Below are 19,329 nucleotides of genomic sequence, written 5' to 3' on the forward strand. Positions count from 1 at the left end.
CTGTCCAGACGCTGTTCTTGTTTTGTTACATGTCCGTTTATCCATTAATTCTTCACTCCCTGTATTTGCTTCTCGTCTCCCAGCATCTGTACTCGCAGCTCTATTCAATCTGTATCACTGAAGCGTTACAGATTGCACAATAGAAATGTTAAGGTAATTTCAGATTGAGTCGACATATACAACATTTACCGTGAATGCAGTCTTCGCTAATGTGGGAACATTGCCTTTAAATCTCAATCATGCTGTAACGCTAAACTTCCGGGATACTAAGGGCAGGCATTTATTTCAAGTACAGAGGAAAGTTGGGGAGGGAAGGACGGCAGGAATGTGTGTTATGTGTTAATAACATTTAGACTACGTTACGCAGCAGGCTATGCGGGCGCGGGAGATGGTTAAAGAATGCCTTGCATGGCTAAACATGGAGTTTTCTAGCTGAAGTATATGTTCATTAAAAGTAGTTAAACCTACGCCCCGGTTTGTCATTATATAAGGAACAAACATAACAGAAAGGACAGAAGTTTAAGGGTGGGGCACAGCAAGTTGAATAAGTCCTTAAATGTGATAGGAAAGCATCCAACAGGAAAGTGTGATTATTGCCAGGAAAGAGAGGCCGTGTGTAACGGTACTCGTACTCGTCTGATGACGAGTATGAAAGATCAGACCAATGTGCAGCGTGGTAAGTGTACATTTTAATGAAAACAACTGAACACTGAATGACAAAACAAAAAGCGAATGACCGAGACTGAAACAGTTCTGTATGGACAGACACAGAAAACAACTTCCCACAACCCATAGTGGGAAAACAGGCAACCTAAGTATGATTCTCAATCAGAGACAACGATTGACACCTGCCTCTGATTGAGAACCATACCAGGCCAAATACAGAAATACAAAACCTAGACTACAAAACATAGAATGCCCACCCCAACTCACGCCCTGACCAAACTAAAATAAAGACATAAAAAAGGAACTAAGGTCAGAACGTGACACCATGGAGCATGTATTGCTACAGTGTGGGCAGTATCAGAGGGAAAGAGAGAGTCTGAGATCTAGTATGAGGGAGAAGGGGATACAGGAAATTAGTTTAGAATATATTGAGGAGAACGTCATTTAGATATATTCTAAAATATGTTGTTATATTTTTTAAGAGCAACGGGGCTGACAGGTAGGATTTAGTTTGTCCCTGTCTCTGGCCCACACTCCAGTACAGTAGGTGGCGGTAATGTACCATAACGTTGGATGCCAACCGCTGATAAACCCCATCGAAGAAGAAGTTGTAGCTAGTTGCTGAAATCAAGCAGGACGTGAAATAATGTAAGTGTTATCCTCATTGAAAACGAACTAACTCGAATGCATTTCTTAGTGTTCACACATGTGTATAACGTTACTGACGTTTAAATACTTGTTGTTCGACAGCTGTTACATAGCTAGCTAATGCTAGCTGGGCTAGCTAGCTAACGTACATTGCTAACTTGTCCCTAGCAACGCTCTCCTGTGGTCCTCATTTATAACAGTTGAGTAAATGTTACAGTAATCAGCTCGCGCAATTTCTGAAAAGACTGTGCACGCACACAAATATTTGAACAACAAGGCCCGAGTGGGTGTGGTATATGGCCAATATACCACTGCCAAGGACTGTTCATAATCACAACGTAACGCGAAGTGCCTGGACACAGCTCTTAGCCCAGGTATATTTCCAATGTACCACAAACCCCAGAGGTTCCTTATTGCTATTATAAACTGGTTACCCGCGTAATTAGAGCAGTTCTGTCATACCCGTGGTATACCACGGCTGTCAGCCAATCAACATTCAGGGCTCGAACCACCCAGTTTATAATGAGATTTATAGACGTGATAGCGATGTTAAGTTTCCATAAGTGGATGAATTGGTCTAATTCATGTATGGTAAAGCGTCAGAGTCTTCCAATTCAAATGAACTCATGACAAAAACTTTTTGACCGAGGAGTCAAAGGTGACAAACCGCCCACCCGGTTTCGGTTGGGTCATTTATAATTCAAAACAATGCATTCTGAATCATAAACTGGGTGGTTCGAGCCCTGAATGCTGATTGGCTGAAAGCTGTGATGTATCAGACTGGGTATGACAAAACATGTATTTTTACTGCTCTACAGTAATTACGTTGGTAACCAGTTTATAACAGCAATAAGGCACCTCAGGTGTTTGTGGTTAATTGCCAATATACCACGGCTAAGAGCTGTATCCAGGCACTCCGCGTTGATTCGTGTATTGGAACAGCCCTTAGCAGTGGTGTATTGGCCGTATACCACACCCCCTCGGGCCTTATTGCTTAATTATAAACTGAGTGGTTCGAGCTTTGAGTGCTGATTGGCTGAAAGCCGTGGTATATCAAACCATATACCATACGTATGACAAAACATTTGTAATTACGTCGGTAACCCGAGTGGCGCAGCGGTCAAAGCCACTGCATCTCAGTGCAAGAGGCGTCACTACAGTCCCTGGTTCAATTCCAGGCTGTATCACATCCGAACACAAGCCTAAGATCACCATTCCCAATGCCAAGCGTTGGCTGGAGTGTTGTGAAGCTCGCCGCCATTGGACTCTAGAACAGTGGAATCGCGTTCCCTGGATTGATGAATCACACTTCACCATCTGGCAGTCCGACAGACGACTCTGGGTTTGGCAGATGCCAGGAGAACGCTACCTGCCCCAATGCATAGTGCGAACTGTAAAATTTGGTGGAGGAGGAATAATGGTCTGGGGCTGTTTTTCATGGTTCGGGCTAGGTCCCTTAGTTCCAGGGAAGGCTATATACAGGTTATATACAAGGAGGTATACAAGGAGGTTCCGGGTCAGTGTTGGGGTACGAGGTAGTTGGGGTGATTGATTGAGGTAATATGTGCTTGTAGTTTTGGTAAGGTGATTAATTGAAATACTATGTACATGTAGGTAGGGGGTGAAGAGCAGAACGTCCGGGTAGCCGTTTAATTAACTGTTCAGCAGTCTTATGGCTTTGGTGGGGGGGGGGCTGTTCAGAAGAGCAGAACGTCCGGGTAGCCGTTTAATTAACTGTTCAGCAGTCTTATGGCTTTGGTGGGGGGGGGGCTGTTCAGAAGAGCAGAACGTCCGGGTAGCCGTTTAATTAACTGTTCAGCAGTCTTATGGCTTTGGTGGGGGGGGCTGTTCAGGTGCCTTTTGGTCTCCCAGACTTGGCGTTCCAGTACTGCTTGCCATGCGATAGCAGAGAGAACATATAATGCCATATCTTCTAGTATCAGTGTTTGGCCCTAAGAAGTAGCCTTTGGGATCTGGTGAAGATTCTTCCGGATTAATCTCTCGCACTTTCTCTCGTAGAACAGAAGATGGAGGCAGATTCGTCTCTCCTGAGCTCGGAAATGGAACTGCAGCAGCAAGAGGAGCTCTACCAACAGCTTTTGCTACAGGTTTGGATGAATGTGTTAAAAGAAATTTGAAGTGTGCGCTTTATTAAAGATGAACACCATTGACATCCAATTGCCTGCCAAGTGGGCATACACATTGGGTATGCCCAAAGTCATATGTGACTCTGGCCTACAGTGCCTTTAGAAAGTATTCTCACACCTTGACTTTTTTCCACATTTTGTTGTGTTACAAAATAGGATTCAAATGTTTAATTGTCATTTTTTGTCAACGATCTACACAAAATACTCTGTCAAAGTGGAAGAAAAATTCAAACATTTATTTAAAATATATATATATATATATACACACACAGTTGGAGTCGGAAGTTTACTTACACGTATGTTGGAGTCATTAAAACTTGTTTTTCAACCACTCCACAAATTTCTTGTTAATAAACTATAGTTTTGGCAAGTCAGTTAGGACATCTACTTTGTGCATGACACGAGTCATTTTTCCAACAATTGTTAACAGACAGATTATTTCACTTTTAATTCCAGTGGGTCAGAGGTTTACATACACTAATTTGACTGTGCCTTTTAAACAGCTTGGAAAATTCCAGGAAATTATGTCATGGCTTTAGAAGCTTCTGATAGGTTAATTGACATAATTTGAGTCAATTGGAGGTGTACCTGTGGATATATTTCAAGGCCTACCTTCAAACTCAGTGCCTCTTTGCTTGACATCATGGGAAAAACAAAATAAATCAGCCAAGACCTCAGAGAACAAATTGTAGACCTCCACAAGTCTGGCTCATCGTTGGGAGGAATTTCCAAACGCCTGAAGGTACAACGTTTGTCTGTACAAACAATAGTACGCAAGTATAAACGCCATGGGACCACGCAGCCGTCATACAGCTCAGGAAGGAGTCACGTTCTGTCTCCTAGAGCTGAACGTACTTTGGCGCGAAAAGTGCAAATCAATCCCAGAACAGCAGCAAAGGACCTTGTGAAGATGCTGGAGGAAACAGGTACAGAAGTATCTATATCCACAGTAAAACGAGTCCTATATCGACATAACCTGAAAGGCCGCCCAGCAAGGAAGAAGCAACTGCTCCAAAACTGCCATTTAAAAAAGCCAGACTACGGTTTGTGTCACGGCTCCTCCTCTGCAGTGCAGGGGGCGGTTCCTCCTGCAGGCAGAGGAGGGTCGTTAGTGATTGGAGCCACCTGGGCTCAGGGTATAAAACTGCTTACTAATCACCTCTCTCTCTCTCTCTCTGCTCCTCCAGGTATGCTCATGATTTGTTTGTTCCTTTGTAGTTTTGCATAGTTTTCACTCAGTCATGTTCACACACACATATTCACGCATCCATGCACTTTACATACACCTTACATCATGATACTTCCACACCTCATTCATTTTTCTTAGTTTAAGTTAATAGTTTGTTTATAATAAAGAACACTTTTAAATTGGCCTATACCTGTTGTTCGTGTCCCCTCATTTTTGTCACAGGCTATGAGCCGGCTTGTGACAGTTTGCAACTGCGCCTGGGGACAAAGATCGTACTTTTTGGAGAAATGTCATCTGATCTGATGAAACAAAAATATAACTGTTTGGCCATAATGACCATATGTTTGGAGGAAAAAGGGGGAGGCTTGCAAGCCGAAGAACACCAGGAGGGACTGGTGCACTTCACAAACTAGATGGCATCATGAGGGAGGAAAATTATGTGGATATATTGAAGCAACATCTCAATACATCAGTCAGGAAGTTAAAGCTTGGTCTTCCAAATGGACAATGACCCCAAGCATACTTCCAAAGTTGTGTCAAAATGGCTTAAGGACAACAAAGTCAAGGTATTGGTGTGGCCATCACAAATCCATGACCTCAATCCTATAGAATATTTGTGGGTTAGAACTGAAAAAACATGTGCGAGTAAGGAGGCCTACATACCTGACTCAGTTACACCAGCTCTGTCAGGAGGATGGGCCAAAATTGACCCAACTTATTGTGGGAAGCTTGTGGAAGGCTACCCAAAACGTTTGCCCCAAGTTCAACAAAAGGCAATGCTACCAAATACTCATTGAGTTTATGTAAACTTCTGACCCGTTGGGAATGTGATGAAAGAAATAAAAGCTGAAATAAATCATAAATCATTCTCTCTACTATTATTATTTCACATTTTTAAAATAAAGTGATGATCCTAACTGACCTAAGACAGGGAATTTTTACTAAATTGACTAAATGTCAGGAATTGTGAAACTGAGTTTAAATTTATTTGGCTAAGGTGTATGTAAACTTCTAGACTTCAACTGTAAGTATTCAACCCTCTGAATCAATACACGTTTGAATCACCTTCAGCAACGATTACAGCATTGAGTCTTTCTGGGTAAGTCTTTTAAGAGCGACGCACACCTGGATTGTACAATATTTGCACATTAGTCTAAAAATTCTTCAAGCTCTGTGAAGTTGGTTGTTGATTATTGCTAGACAGCCATTTTAAGTCTTTCCATATATTTAATTCAAAACTAACCAGGCCACTCAGGAACATTCAATGTCATCTTGGTAAGCAACTCCAGTGTATATTTGTCCTCGTGTTTTAGGTTATTTTAATAAAAATAAATTGTCCTGCTGAAAGGTGAATTCTGTTGGAAAGCAGACTGAAGGTTTTCCTCTAGTATTTAGCCTGTGCTTAGCTCTATTCCGTTTATTTTTATCTTTAAAAAACTCCATACTCCTTGCTGGTGACAAGCATACCCATAACACATTTTTATTCTGTACAGGCTTCCTTCTTTTCATTGTCATTTAGGTTAGTATTGTGGAGTAACTACAACGTTGTTGATCCATCCCCAGTTGTCTCCAATCACAGCCATTCAACTCTGTAACTGTTTTATAGTCACCATTGGCCTCATGGTGAAATCCCTGAGTGGTTTCCTTCCCCCCCGGCAACTGAGTTAGAAAGGATGCCTGTATCTTTGTAGTGACTGGGTGTAGTGATACACCATCCAAAGTGTAATTAATATCTTCACGATGCTCAAAGGCATATTCAATATTTTTTTCTGTTTTTTTCTTGTTTTTACCCATCTACCAATAGGTGCCCTTCTTTGCTATGCATTTGATTGAATCTCTGTTTGAAATGCACTGCTCAACTGAGGGACCTTACAGATAATTGTGTGTGGGGTACAGAGAGGAGGTAGTCATGTTAAACACTTTTATTGCACTTATTTAGGCTTGCCATAACAAAGGGATTGAATACTTATTGACTCAAGACATTTCAGCTTTTGATTAATTTAAAATGTGGAAAAAGTCAAGGGATGTGAATACTTTCTGATGGCACTGTATATATTGCCATTTATGATGTTGTTTTGACAGCTTCTATCAAGATTATGACTTTGGCTTTGGCTCTCAATGAAGCTGGATATGAGGGCCTAGGTTAAATGCGTTTGTGGCCATTCCAATTGTTCTTCAACCATGAGCGTAGGAAGGATGAAGATTTTGTAATTGAGCTGTAGCTCTTGAAATTAGAAAAACATCCGTTTGTAATTTTAGTATCATACACATACCCCTGGCACATAATCCTGGTCCCAATCCAATTTTCTGTTCAAAAGTCAACTGTGTGAACATTTATCCCTGCATGTATCTATTCATCCTCACCGTTAAGCCCTGATCAGACCTACAGTGTCATTGTGCAAAATGGTGCACGGCATCATCTGGATATGTGTGCAAGAAAAGATTCATATTCCTCTTCTGATGCCATTTCTGCCAAGCAATCTGCACGAATTTGATGCAAATCCAAAGTATGCACCTGACTGCAACTGCCTCTGCAACGCAAAGCTAAGAGCTGTTATAAATCTGTACTGAGAATGTGCCTGGCATTGAATCAATTTGCTTCTCTCTCTTTTTCTCTCTCGCTCGTCTTACTCTTTCTCTCTTTCTCTTTTAGACAATGGGAAAAATGCAAAGTGAAAATCCTCGTGATTCTAGAGTCATTCGGCCACAGCCTGGTCAGTCTCCCTTTGGCACACACACACACACACACACACACACACACGCGTGTAAACAACAGTTGTGTGTTTGTTGAATCCGTAGGTCTGTGTGTGAAGACTTTCACCTTGCCTGATAAACGGAAGGTATTTGTCAACATCTGTCAGTCTGCTGCTGTCCCGCCCCCGCCCCCCCTCTCCAAGGAGGCACTAGTGGAGCTCCTCGAATCAGAAGACCCCACAGGATACAGAGTACCCATGAGCATCGGAGAGGCCCACACAGAGGTGGACAACAGTGAGTGAGGCTACTTTCTGAGGATGTCTTGACTTGACAGTTAATGCAGTTTTTCTATTCTGATCATGGAGTTCCGAACACATTGTGCACCTTTTTTTTTATTTTATTTTTTTTATATATTTTTTTATTTCACCTTTATTTAACCAGGTAGGCTAGTTGAGAACAAGTTCTCATTTGCAACTGCGACCTGGCCAAGATAAAGCATAGCAGTGTGAACAGACAACACAGAGTTACACATGGAGTAAACAATAAACAAGTCAATAACATGGTAGAAAAAAAAGATAATCTATATACAATGTGTGCAAAAGGCATGAGGTAGGCAATAAATCGAATAATTACAATTTAGCAGATTAACACGAGTGATAAATCATCAGATGATCATGTGCAAGAAGAGATACTGGTGTGCAAAAGAGCAGAAAAGTAAATAAATAAAAGCAGTATGGGGGGTGAGGTAGGTAAATTGGGTGGGTAGTTTACAGATGGACTATGTACAGCTGCAGCGATCGGTTAGCTGCTCGGATAGCAGATTTTTAAAGTTGTTGAGGGAGATAAAAGTCTCCAACTTCAGAGATTTTTGCAATTCGTTCCAGTCGCAGGCAGCAGAGAACTGGAAGGAAAGGCGTCCAAATGAGGTTTTAGCTTTAGGGATGATCAGTGAGATACACCTGCTGGAGCGCGTGCTGCGGGTGGGTGTAGCCATCGTGACCAGTGAACTGAGATAAGGCGGCACTTTACCTAGCATAGCCTTGTAGATGACCTGGAGCCAGTGGGTCTGACGACGAACATGTAGCGAGGGCCAGCCGACTAGGGCATACAGGTCGCAGTGGTGGGTCGTATAAGGTGCTTTAGTAACAAAACGAATGGCACTGTGATAAACTGCATCCAGTTTGCTGAGTAGAGTGTTGGAAGCTATTTTGTAGATGACATCGCCGAAGTCGAGGATCGGCAGGATAGTCAGTTTTACTAGGGTAAGTTTGGCGGCGTGAGTGAAGGAGGCTTTGTTGCGGAATAGAAAGCCGATTCTTGATTTGATTTTGGATTGGAGATGTTTGATATGAGTCTGGAAGGAGAGTTTGCAGTCTAGCCAGACACCTAGGTACTTATAGATGTCCACATATTCTAGGTCGGAACCGTCCAGGGTGGTGATGCTAGTCGGGCGTGCGGGTGCAGGCAGCGAACGGTTGAAAAGCATGCATTTGGTTTTACTAGCGTTTAAGAGCAGTTGGAGGCCACGGAAGGAGTGTTGTATGGCATTGAAGCTCGTTTGGAGGTTAGATAGCACAGTGTCCAAGGAAGGGCCGGAAGTATATAGAATGGTGTCGTCTGCGTAGAGGTGGATCAGGGAATCGCCCGCAGCAAGAGCAACATCATTGATGTATACAGAGAAAAGAGTCGGCCCGAGAATTGAACCCTGTGGTACCCCCATAGAGACTGCCAGAGGACCGGACAACATGCCCTCCGATTTGACACACTGAACTCTGTCTGCAAAGTAGTTGGTGAACCAGGCAAGGCAGTCATTAGAAAAACTGAGGCTACTGAGTCTGCCGATAAGAATATGGTGATTGACAGAGTCGAAAGCCTTGGCCAGGTCGATGAAGACGGCAGGAGAGAGAGGGAGGGAAGAGAGGGAGGGAAGGAGTGCACACATCTGGAGAACAGTAGAGAATTGGAACTCAGCCATGTATCCCAATATTCCGGCATGACTTCCTCTCCTTGTTTAATACTCTCCTTCAACCCGATTCACTTATCCCTGAAGTGTGTACTTGTACCAGAGCAGTTCTTCCCAACCATTCGTTTTTTCACCCCCCAAACCTTTACCCTAAATCGGGGGTATTCAATCGGCTACACTATATACACTATAGCAAAATAAATGCTGCAGTAGCTGTTTTCAAAGTTTTTCTGTCATTTTGTTTCATAGTTGGTAGATAATCACACAAAGAACTACGAATCCTACAATATATCCCACCGCAGCAACACACTGCCTGGCAGGGGAGCTGTGCTCACCGTGATTGAGGTGCTGAAGATTAATTTTTAGAAGCGCTGTGCACAGGCATAAAAGTTGGTCTAATTTACTTGAAAGTCTGCTAAAGTGAGACTTTGTCCAATAATACATTACTTAGGTTGTTTTCCAAGTTTGGGATTTACTTAAACTGCTACTAGTCAGAATCTCACAGGCACACTGTCACTGATGACTAGAGCAACCGAGTGCCCCTTATCGCCACGGTAACCTGCCCTTAAAGGAGTAGCTGAAAATGTTTGCCTCGTCGGGTCACAAAATGTTTTATAAAATTGAGCAATATACCACTTTTAACTAGTAACACATTTATTGTTTTAGAAACATTACAAAGCATTTATCTTTTTTTTTATGTCAAATATTTTGTCTAGTAAAAAATCTGTGTCCGGTGGACCAAAAAGTTAGTTTCAGGCACGTAAGAACTTTTGCATGTAAGTTCTCATGTACCTAATAAAAAATCCAAGTTAAATCGGTTTCCATCAAGTTTTCAACTCTACTGATGGTTTTGTCACAACAACTGTTGCATTATATACACAATAATGCCCATTCTGGTCCTGGCATGGGTAGTCTACCTACATGATGAGATCATTAAGGATAAGAGTGAGATTGTATTTTTTTTGTCAAACGGCAGCCAAGCATCAATCATGTCACCAGAATAAGACCCCTCTATATTTATTATAACTTATTTAATGTGTAGCCTAAAAAAACTGCATGCTTTCCTGAGTTGTAGTGGGAGGACCACACAACATATCATCACGTCACTTCCAAGTTTACTTTGATATGATGGTTATATCAATAATGATATATGCCATATAAATATTTGCGGTATGGCTGTCCACGACTAAAAAATATCTTGGTGGACCGAGAGCTGTCTGTTCTTTCGACCAAAGAAAGTTTGGTTGAAATTTTAAAAGGTGTGTTTTTCACCTACCTATACGGTATGTACTGTGCTTGTCTGATGCTTTAAGCACACTGTTTGATTAAATAATTAAGAGACACAAATTACTTGAGGAGAGTCATTTGTGTCTCTTAACCAGAATTTAAAAAAACTGTTCTCGACCCCCCCCCCCCCCCTCCCACTGCTGCTTGTCTTCGCAGATTCTGCTTTATGCTCCTGAAGTTGCCGGTAATAGGCTACACCAGGGGTCGGCAATCCTTTTCCATTTGTGTGCCAGTTCTGATTTTCCTTAAGTTTCCTTTTTTTTTTTTTTTTATCATTAACCACATGACAATCTGAATTCTATCTAAATGATAATTATACAAATCTAAAAGTAACTTCTATTGCAATTGGCAACTATATAAAAATAGCCTACATAAAGCCAACAAATAAAAACATTGCATCCTGCAGGTAGTGAATATCCTGATTTAAATATCCTATAAATCTAATTGGCTACGCCAATGTCTGCAACAAAATGTTTTTTAATCAAATATCAAATGGATCTGGCCCTAAGCTCGCCCTAGCTAACTTACAACATTGCATAAAATATTCTGGGGCCCTCTGGGTTTCTGGGCAAGCGATATCAGGTATTTTAAGACGTTTCCACTGGATCAGAGCATTACTTTTTCCCCTTTCATTACGAATGGTTATCGAAAGGGAGAGAGATTCAAATATTTAAAAAATACATTAAGGAACTATTGTCATTCTCAATGTATTCTAAAAACAGACTTTGTTTACTTGTTGTTTGACGTGAAGAAAAATTACTTTTGAGAAGCTCCACAGCTCATTAGTGGTGGTGAGTTAAGACAATCAGAAATACTGTTAGACATCCCCAAATGGGCACATTTATAGGCCTATATTTGCGTGCAGGCCAGGTAGCCTAGGCCTACTTCTATATGCAAAATCAGGTACGTGTCCTTACTCAACATTGACAGAAGCATACCAAACAAAAGACAATCAATTGACAAAATTCGTAAATGGAGTGAAATAAACCAAAACTTGTTTCTCACAAGTATAGCTCTGCAAACAACGTGTCCACTTCGACAATGAGTCTGGTAAACAACTGTAATAATAATATATTGAATGCATCAACAGAAATAACCATAACCAAACAAACATTGTAAATGATAAATTATGGGAATTAACGGTAAATGTACTACTGGTGATATGTAATGGGAAATTGATAACCACTAACAATCAAAGGGCATACAATTCACACAATTAAGTTATGAAACAATGAATGCGCACAAAATGGCGGGAGAGAGTGCATTGTGGAGAGAGACGTGCCTTGTGCATCTTAGCCACACTCCCCTTGTTCTTGGACCATGTCATCCCCACGGCCTCCATGATGGATTAGTCCACTGAGACAGGCGTGAATCAGACAGGTGTTTTGTGTGCCATGAAAAAAAAAATCGATTTGTGATTACTAGACTAAAAAAATCTTGGTCGACTAAATGGGGTCAGGCCTAATTTGCGCATAGGTGCGTTTCCACTGTCATTTCTCACATAATTCATTTTACAGACAAAGATCCCACCGTATCGAACCAACAAATAGTTTGTTGACATTTATAAAATTGTACCTGCATTTCCTGTTTCAATCAGCAAGGTCGTGACTTTTTTCATGCGTCAGGTAAGTCATCCGCATGAAATGGTTTGATGGAAACCTGGTTTATGTTAGAGTTGTGGACTTGAGTCACATGACTTGGACTCGGGTCATACATTTGATGACTTGAGACTCGACTTGATATAAAATAATTTGAGACTTGGGCTTGGAGCCTCAAGACTCGGGACTCATCTTTGACTTGAGACTGATGACTTGTAATTATCTGGCCTGATATTGTCATGTATTCTGTGGCACTGTGTCTCTACGGATTACTCTCCACGCAGCCAGAGACAGTAGCTGCAGCATCTCCCTTGCGAAAAAAACTTGCAACAGATTGGCTAGTGAAACGCACATATGACCCTCTGATTGGATCAGCAAACTGTCAATAAACACAGGTCGGGTGAGCTAGCGAACAGATTACTGATTTGCTGCACAGCTATAGGATTGGGTGCAGTGCAAACGTCAAATTGTAGGGAGAGAGGATTGCCATATATAAAGTAATATGCAGTTCCAAAAATAGTTTGATGATCAAGAATATTAACTGTGTACTTAGCAGGCTCACCAGCAATGGAGCATCAAGCAACAATTAGGCCTACTATCATAGGCCTACTGGTCTTTTGGTATGTCAAAATTGCCGTTGGCGCGTCTCTCCATTTGCGCTCTCCAAACTCCCACCAGTGGAGAGCGCTTGTTCTCTTGTTGAAATGTTTGGTGGTGGAAAAAGTACCCGTTTGCTATACATATTCAACCCCCTTGACTTATTCCACATTTTCTTGTGATACATCCTGAATTCAAAATGGATGAAATAGATGTATCTCACCCATATACACATAATACCCCATAATGACAAAGTGAAAACATTTTATTTATTTATTGTTGCTAATTTATTGAAAACGAAATGTGAAAATGTCTCATTTACATAAATATTCACACCCCTTTGCTATGACACTCCAAATTGAGTTCATGTGCAAACAATTTCCTTTGATCATCCTTGATGTCACTACAACTTGATTGGAGTCCACTTGTGGCCAATTCAATTGTTTGGACATGATTTAGAAAAAGACTTAAAGTCTATATAAGGTCCCACAGTTGTCAGAGCGCTGAGATAGATTTGTGATGAGGCATATATCTGGGGAACGGTATAAAACTATTTCTGGAGTGTTTCCAAGAGCACAGTGGGAAATTGAAAAAATATGAAACTGCCTAGAGCTGGCCATATGACCAAACTGAGCAACCGGACAAGAAGGATCTTGGTCAGGTAGGTGAACAAGAACCCAATGACCACTCCTACAGAGCTACAGAGTTCATTGGCTGAGATGGGAGAACCTGCCAAAAGGGCAACAGTCTCTACAGCACTTCACCAATTTGGCGTTTTTGGGAGAGTGGCCAGGCAGAAGCCACTCCTGAGAAAAAGGCACATGACAGTACGCCTGGAGTTTGCAAAAAGGCACGTGAAAGACTCAGCGCATAAGATTATGTGGTCAGATGAGACAAATTGAACATTTTGTCTTGAATGCAAATGTCTGGAGAAGATCAGGCACAGCTCATCACCCGTGTAACACCATCCCTACCGTGAAGCATGGTGGTGGCAGCATCATTCTATGGGGATGCTTTTCAGCGGCAGGAACTGGAAGACTGGTAAGGATAGAGGGAACAATGAATGGAGCCAAATACAGGCAAATCCTTGATGGGGACTCGCTTCATAGTGCAAACAACCTTTGACTGGGGCCTACTCACAATACCCTATAATGTCAACGTAGAATTATGTTTTTACAAATTAATTAAAAATGGAAAGCTGAAATACACTGCTCAAAAAAATAAAGGGAACACTTAAACAACACAATGTAACTCCAAGTCAATCACACTTCTGTGAAATCAAACTGTCCACTTAGGAAGCAACACTGATTGACAATACATTTCACATGCTGTTGTGCAAATGGAATACACAACAGGTGGAAATTATAGGCAATTAGCAAGACACCCCCAATAAAGGAGTGGTTCTGCAGGTGGTGACCACAGACCACTTCTCAGTTCCTATGCTTCCTGGCTGATGTTTTGGTCACTTTTGAATGCTGGCGGTGCTTTCACTCTAGTGGTAGCATGAGACGGAGTCTACAACCCACACAAGTGGCTCAGGTAGTGCAGCTCATCCAGGATGGCACATCAATGCGAGCTGTGGCAAGAAGGTTTGCTGTGTCTGTCAGCGTAGTGTCCAGAGCATGGAGGCGCTACCAGGAGACAGGCCAGTACATCAGGAGACGTGGAGGAGGCCGTAGGAGGGCAACAACCCAGCAGCAGGACCGCTACCTCCGCCTTTGAGCAGGAGGAGCACTGCCAGAGCCCTGCAAAATGACCTCCAGCAGGCCACAAATGTGCATGTGTCTGCTCAAACGGTCAGAAACAGACTCCATGAGGGTGGTATGAGGGCCCGACGTCCACAGGTGGGGGTTGTGCTTACAGCCCAACACCGTGCAGGACGTTTGGCATTTGCCAGAGAACACCAAGATTGGCAAATTCGCCACTGGCGCCCTGTGCTCTTCACAGATGAAAGCAGGTTCACACTGAGCACATGTGACAGACGTGACAGAGTCTGGAGACGCCGTGGAGAACGTTCTGCTGCCTGCAACATCCTCCAGCATGACCGGTTTGGCGGTGGGTCAGTCATGGTGTGGGGTGGCATTTCTTTGGGGGGCTGCACAGCCCTCCATGTGCTCGCCAGAGGTAGCCTGACTGCCATTAGGTACCGAGATGAGATCCTCAGACCCCTTGTGAGACCATATGCTGGTGCGGTTGGCCCTGGGTTCCTCCTAATGCAAGACAATGCTAGACCTCATGTGGCTGGAGTGTGTCAGCAGTTCCTGCAAGAGGAAGGCATTGATGCTATGGACTGGCCCGCCCGTTCCCCAGACCTGAATCCAATTGAGCACATCTGGGACATCATGTCTCGCTCCATCCACCAACGCCACGTTGCACCACAGACTGTCCAGGAGTTGGCGGATGCTTTAGTCCAGGTCTGGGAGGAGATCCCTCAGGAGACCATCCGCCACCTCATCAGGAGCATGCCCAGGCGTTGTAGGGAGGTCATACAGGCACGTGGAGGCCATACACACTACTGAGCCTCATTTTGACTTGTTTTAAGGACATTACATCAGTTGGATCAGCCTGTAGTGCGGTTTTCTACTTTAATTTTGAGTGTGACTCCAAATCCAGACCTCCATGGGTTGATAAATTTGATTTCCATTGATAATTTTTGTGTGATTTTGTTGTCAGCACATTCAACTATGTAAAGAAAAAAGTATTTAATAAGAATATTTCATTCATTCAGATCTAGGATGTGTTATTTTAGTGTTCCCTTTATTTTTTTGAGCAGTGTATATTGAGTCAGTAAGTATTCAACACCTTTGTTAAGGCATTCCTAAATAAGTTCAGTAGTAAAAATGTCCTTAACAAGTCACATAATAAGTTGCATGGACTCGCACTGCGTGCAATAGTGTTTAACATGATTTTTTGAATGACTACCTCGTCTCTGTACCCCACACAGAATTATATGTAAGGTTCCCAATGGTAACTTTTTTTAAACAGAGTTTATTGGCAGTGATGGGGGGAAAACTGAGGATGGATCAACAACATTGTAGTTACTCCACAATACTAATCTAAATGACAGTGAACAGAAGGAAGCCTGTACAGAATAAAAAATATTCCAAAACATGCATCCTGTTTGCAATAATGCACTAATGTGAAACTGAAAAAAATGTGGCAAAGAAATGAACTTTATATCCTGAATGCAAAGTGTTATGTTGGGGCAAATTAAACAAAACACCTCATTGAGTACCACTCTTCATATTTTCAAGCATGGTGGTGGCTGCATCATGTGATGGGTATGCTTGTCATCGGCAAGGAGTTGGGTTGTTTTTATGAATAAAAATGTTCCTGAGTGGCCTAATTTAACGTTTTGAATTAAATCGGCTTGAAAATCTATAGCAAGACCTGAAAATGGCTGTCTAGCAATGATCAACAACCAACTTGACAGAGCTTGAATAATTTAAAAGAAAAATGTGCAAATATTGTATAATCCAGGTGTGCAAAGCTCTTAGTGACTTACCCAGAAAGACTCAAAGCTGTAATCGCTGCCAAAGGTGATCGTAACATGTATTGACTTGGGGGTTGACTACTTATGTAATCAAGATAGATAGATATATACATTTTTCTGTGTACATCATTGACAAAAAATTACAGTTAAATCCATTTTAATCCCACCTTGTAACACAACAAAATGTAGAAAAAGGCAAGGGGTGTGAATAATTTCCGAATGCACTGTACCTGTTTGAGCTCCTGTTAGACAGATTCGATTTGGTTTCTCAAGGAGAGGCTGTGCAGTCTTGCCCTCTACCTGTGTCCGTTTAGATAGGACAGGTCACGCCTGATACAGAAGCAATCTTTTATGAACGTGTATATTTGGTCAATCGAGTTGTATATTTTGTAATAATGGCGTTTTTACCATTGGATCACCAAGACCTGTAAATAATATACACTCAGCACGTCAACCTGCCTTGCCTTCTGCTGATTTCATTCTCCTACCACTGCTACAAGGTCCCTATTTTACAATTACATAGGCTAATCAAAGATTTTCAGTCATTGCATGTATAGATCATTTATTAGCTTGACTTGAACAAACTTGTGACTTGACTAACTCATAGAATGAATGACTTGGGCTTGACTCGAGAGACTACCTGTTCTACTTGGGACTCGACTTGAGACTCGGACCTTAAGACTTGCTTGTGACTCGAGAAATAGTGACTTGGTTCTGTCCTGTACCCTCAGACTCCCAAGGCTGCACAGCCTACGACGTGGTCATCAGTGAAGAGTTCTTCCAGAAATGCCAGGTGTGTGTGTGTGTGTGTGTGCACGCTGGTGTGTGTGTGTGCGCGGGGGTGTGTGTGTGTAACTTCTCTCTGTGTTTGTAGAAGGATCCTCTATTCCAGCAGTTTCTGATCGCTGTGTCATTAGAGGGGCTGGAGAACAAATACAACCTGGAGCTCAGCCGAGGTATGTATGCCTGTATCTTCAGTGTGCATGTAAGCTTCCATATGGATTTGTTTCGTGTGAGTAAGCATTAATCAGACCCATGTTCTGTGTGTTCTGCTGCAGATTAGGTAATATCCATCTGTTTCTCCTTAATTCCTGTGTTTTTCTCTCCTTCCCTCCCAGACTGGAAGGTTCTGAAGAACAGGAAGTTTCTGGGCTCTGTGAACGAACAGAATATTCGCACCAAGAGCAAACCTGTGATTCAGGAAATAGACCCCAAGTATGTTTTTGCTTGCTCTTTCTTTCTTTCTCACGCTCTCTTTTTTTTCTTCTTGTAATCTCACTCTCTCTCACACACACACCACACAAAACTCACTTCTGTTATCAGTAATTCACCACTAGAGGGTGGTGTAGACTTAACTACAGTCTGTATGTGGAAAAGTTCAATCTCCTCTCTCTCCCTCTCTCCCCCTTCAATCTCTCTCTCGCTCTCTCTCTCCACAGGGATACTTGCACAGCACCAGAACCAGCCAAACGGTAGGTCTGTCTGAATTGTCCGCTGTGGATTTGATTGTCACATACCAAACTGGAACATATTGTCTCCTTCTTTCTCACTCTCTTGCACTAACCCACCTCTCTCCCTCTCGTCTCTTCTCTTCACCCATCTCCAGGCCAGAGTTCTGTCTACTGGTGGAGCCCCCTGTAGGTGATCCAGAGTTTCTGATAGCAGAGATACAGCTGCCTGGAGTGGTGAGACACAAGCCTAGTCCTGAACACATCCCTCTCCCCCTATACTCTGTGTTTAACCTCTTCCCCTATAGCAGGGGTGTCAGTCATTTTGTCTCGGGGGCTGCATTCGGAGGGCCGCACTAAAAATCGGTTATTTCTTCACCTTCAAGATTTGCAACGAATAGTTCTCTATCCATTGTTTTTTGGAATGTTCGATGCTCTCTGACTATTTAGTGATTATTAGCGAGCTGGACACAGTCGAGAAACTGTATGACTGTCCATTATTTAGTTATTTTAAAGTATATTGAGTGTGTTTTTTTTATTTAACCCGGGGGCCGGATTATACCCCCTCGCAAGCCATATCATATCATTATGATTTATACAGTTTCGACACCCCTGCCCTATAGACTAGGTCCTAAACCCATCCTTTACCACTTATACTCAAACTGTTTCCTCAACCCTAGATGTATAATCTATATACTATTGTTCAACCCATTCTTAATTTCATATTATCAATGTGTTAAACTGCTTCCTCACTCCCTCCCAATGCCAGTGTTCTTCTTAGCTGGTCCTGGGGACCCACAGGATGTGTTGGGGTTTGTTCCAGCCCAGCACCAACACACCTTTTTCAAATAACTATCCAATCAACATACGTGGCAGTGATTAATAGGACACAGAGTTTTTTACTGGTCAACTTTGGGTGCTTGTTATGACATTAATACGTAAGCCAGCAACGTTTCCCTTGTCCTCTCTCCTTCACTCCCTCCCTTCTCCAGGCCTCCTCTCTCTCCCTCGTTCTGGACCTTGGGGAGGACAGGCTTGTCCTGAATGTCCGGCCCTCCCTCTTTCATCTGGACTGTTTCATTCCCTTCTTCATTGACCAGGAGGACAGCGTAGCACAGTACAACACCAACACACAGGTACACATACACACACATTCTAAAACACAGTACACCTATTTACTGACACACGGTGTCTGATATTGATACTCTTTTCTTTTCTTTTTCCTCTCTCGCTCTCTCCGCCTCCCCTTTCTCTCTGCACAGATTCTCACAGTGACAATGCCGGTGGTGTCTTCGTGAAGACACTGAATGTCAGATATCTATCCGTTTTTGTTGTGTATGAAAATAAACCTGTTATTTTTAATCACGGTCTGTGAGTGCTTACGTTCAAATCGCTTCAGTTCATCTTTGATAAATGAAGCGTTATCACACGAAACATTAGCCATGCATTCTCATTATCACACCAGCCATATTTAGCCATAACAGTCCTTCGAACACTCTTGCAGTTAGTCGACATGTATCCCAACAATACCCCATTCAACTGTCTCTTTAGTATGGGTTTGACTTTTTTTTACTACTTGTTTCCGGGAGTCCCTCTATG

General features: G+C 42.4%; 1 protein-coding gene across 2 annotated transcripts; it reads left to right on the forward strand.

Annotated features, from left to right (window-relative positions):
* The first annotated feature begins 1,187 nt into the window (after positions 1–1,187).
* On the forward strand, positions 1,188–19,092 carry pih1d1 (PIH1 domain containing 1). 2 transcript variants are annotated; one of them, XM_071411437.1, is made up of 11 exons: positions 1,188–1,314; positions 3,334–3,422; positions 7,304–7,364; positions 7,450–7,638; positions 17,014–17,075; positions 17,157–17,238; positions 17,401–17,497; positions 17,722–17,754; positions 17,889–17,967; positions 18,723–18,866; positions 18,993–19,092. In XM_071411437.1, exons 2-11 carry the CDS (start codon positions 3,342–3,344, stop codon positions 19,026–19,028), a joined length of 864 nt encoding a protein of 287 aa, XP_071267538.1. In that variant the 5' UTR covers positions 1,188–1,314; positions 3,334–3,341; the 3' UTR covers positions 19,029–19,092. The 2 variants fall into 2 exon arrangements, with proteins under 2 accessions (XP_071267538.1, XP_071267549.1); XM_071411448.1 differs by having other exon boundaries at positions 1,218–1,314; positions 3,339–3,422.
* The last annotated feature ends 237 nt before the right edge of the window (positions 19,093–19,329 follow it).

This window comes from Salvelinus alpinus, chromosome 1 (genome assembly GCF_045679555.1).
Source record: "Salvelinus alpinus chromosome 1, SLU_Salpinus.1, whole genome shotgun sequence".
Taxonomy (NCBI): domain Eukaryota; kingdom Metazoa; phylum Chordata; class Actinopteri; order Salmoniformes; family Salmonidae; genus Salvelinus; species Salvelinus alpinus.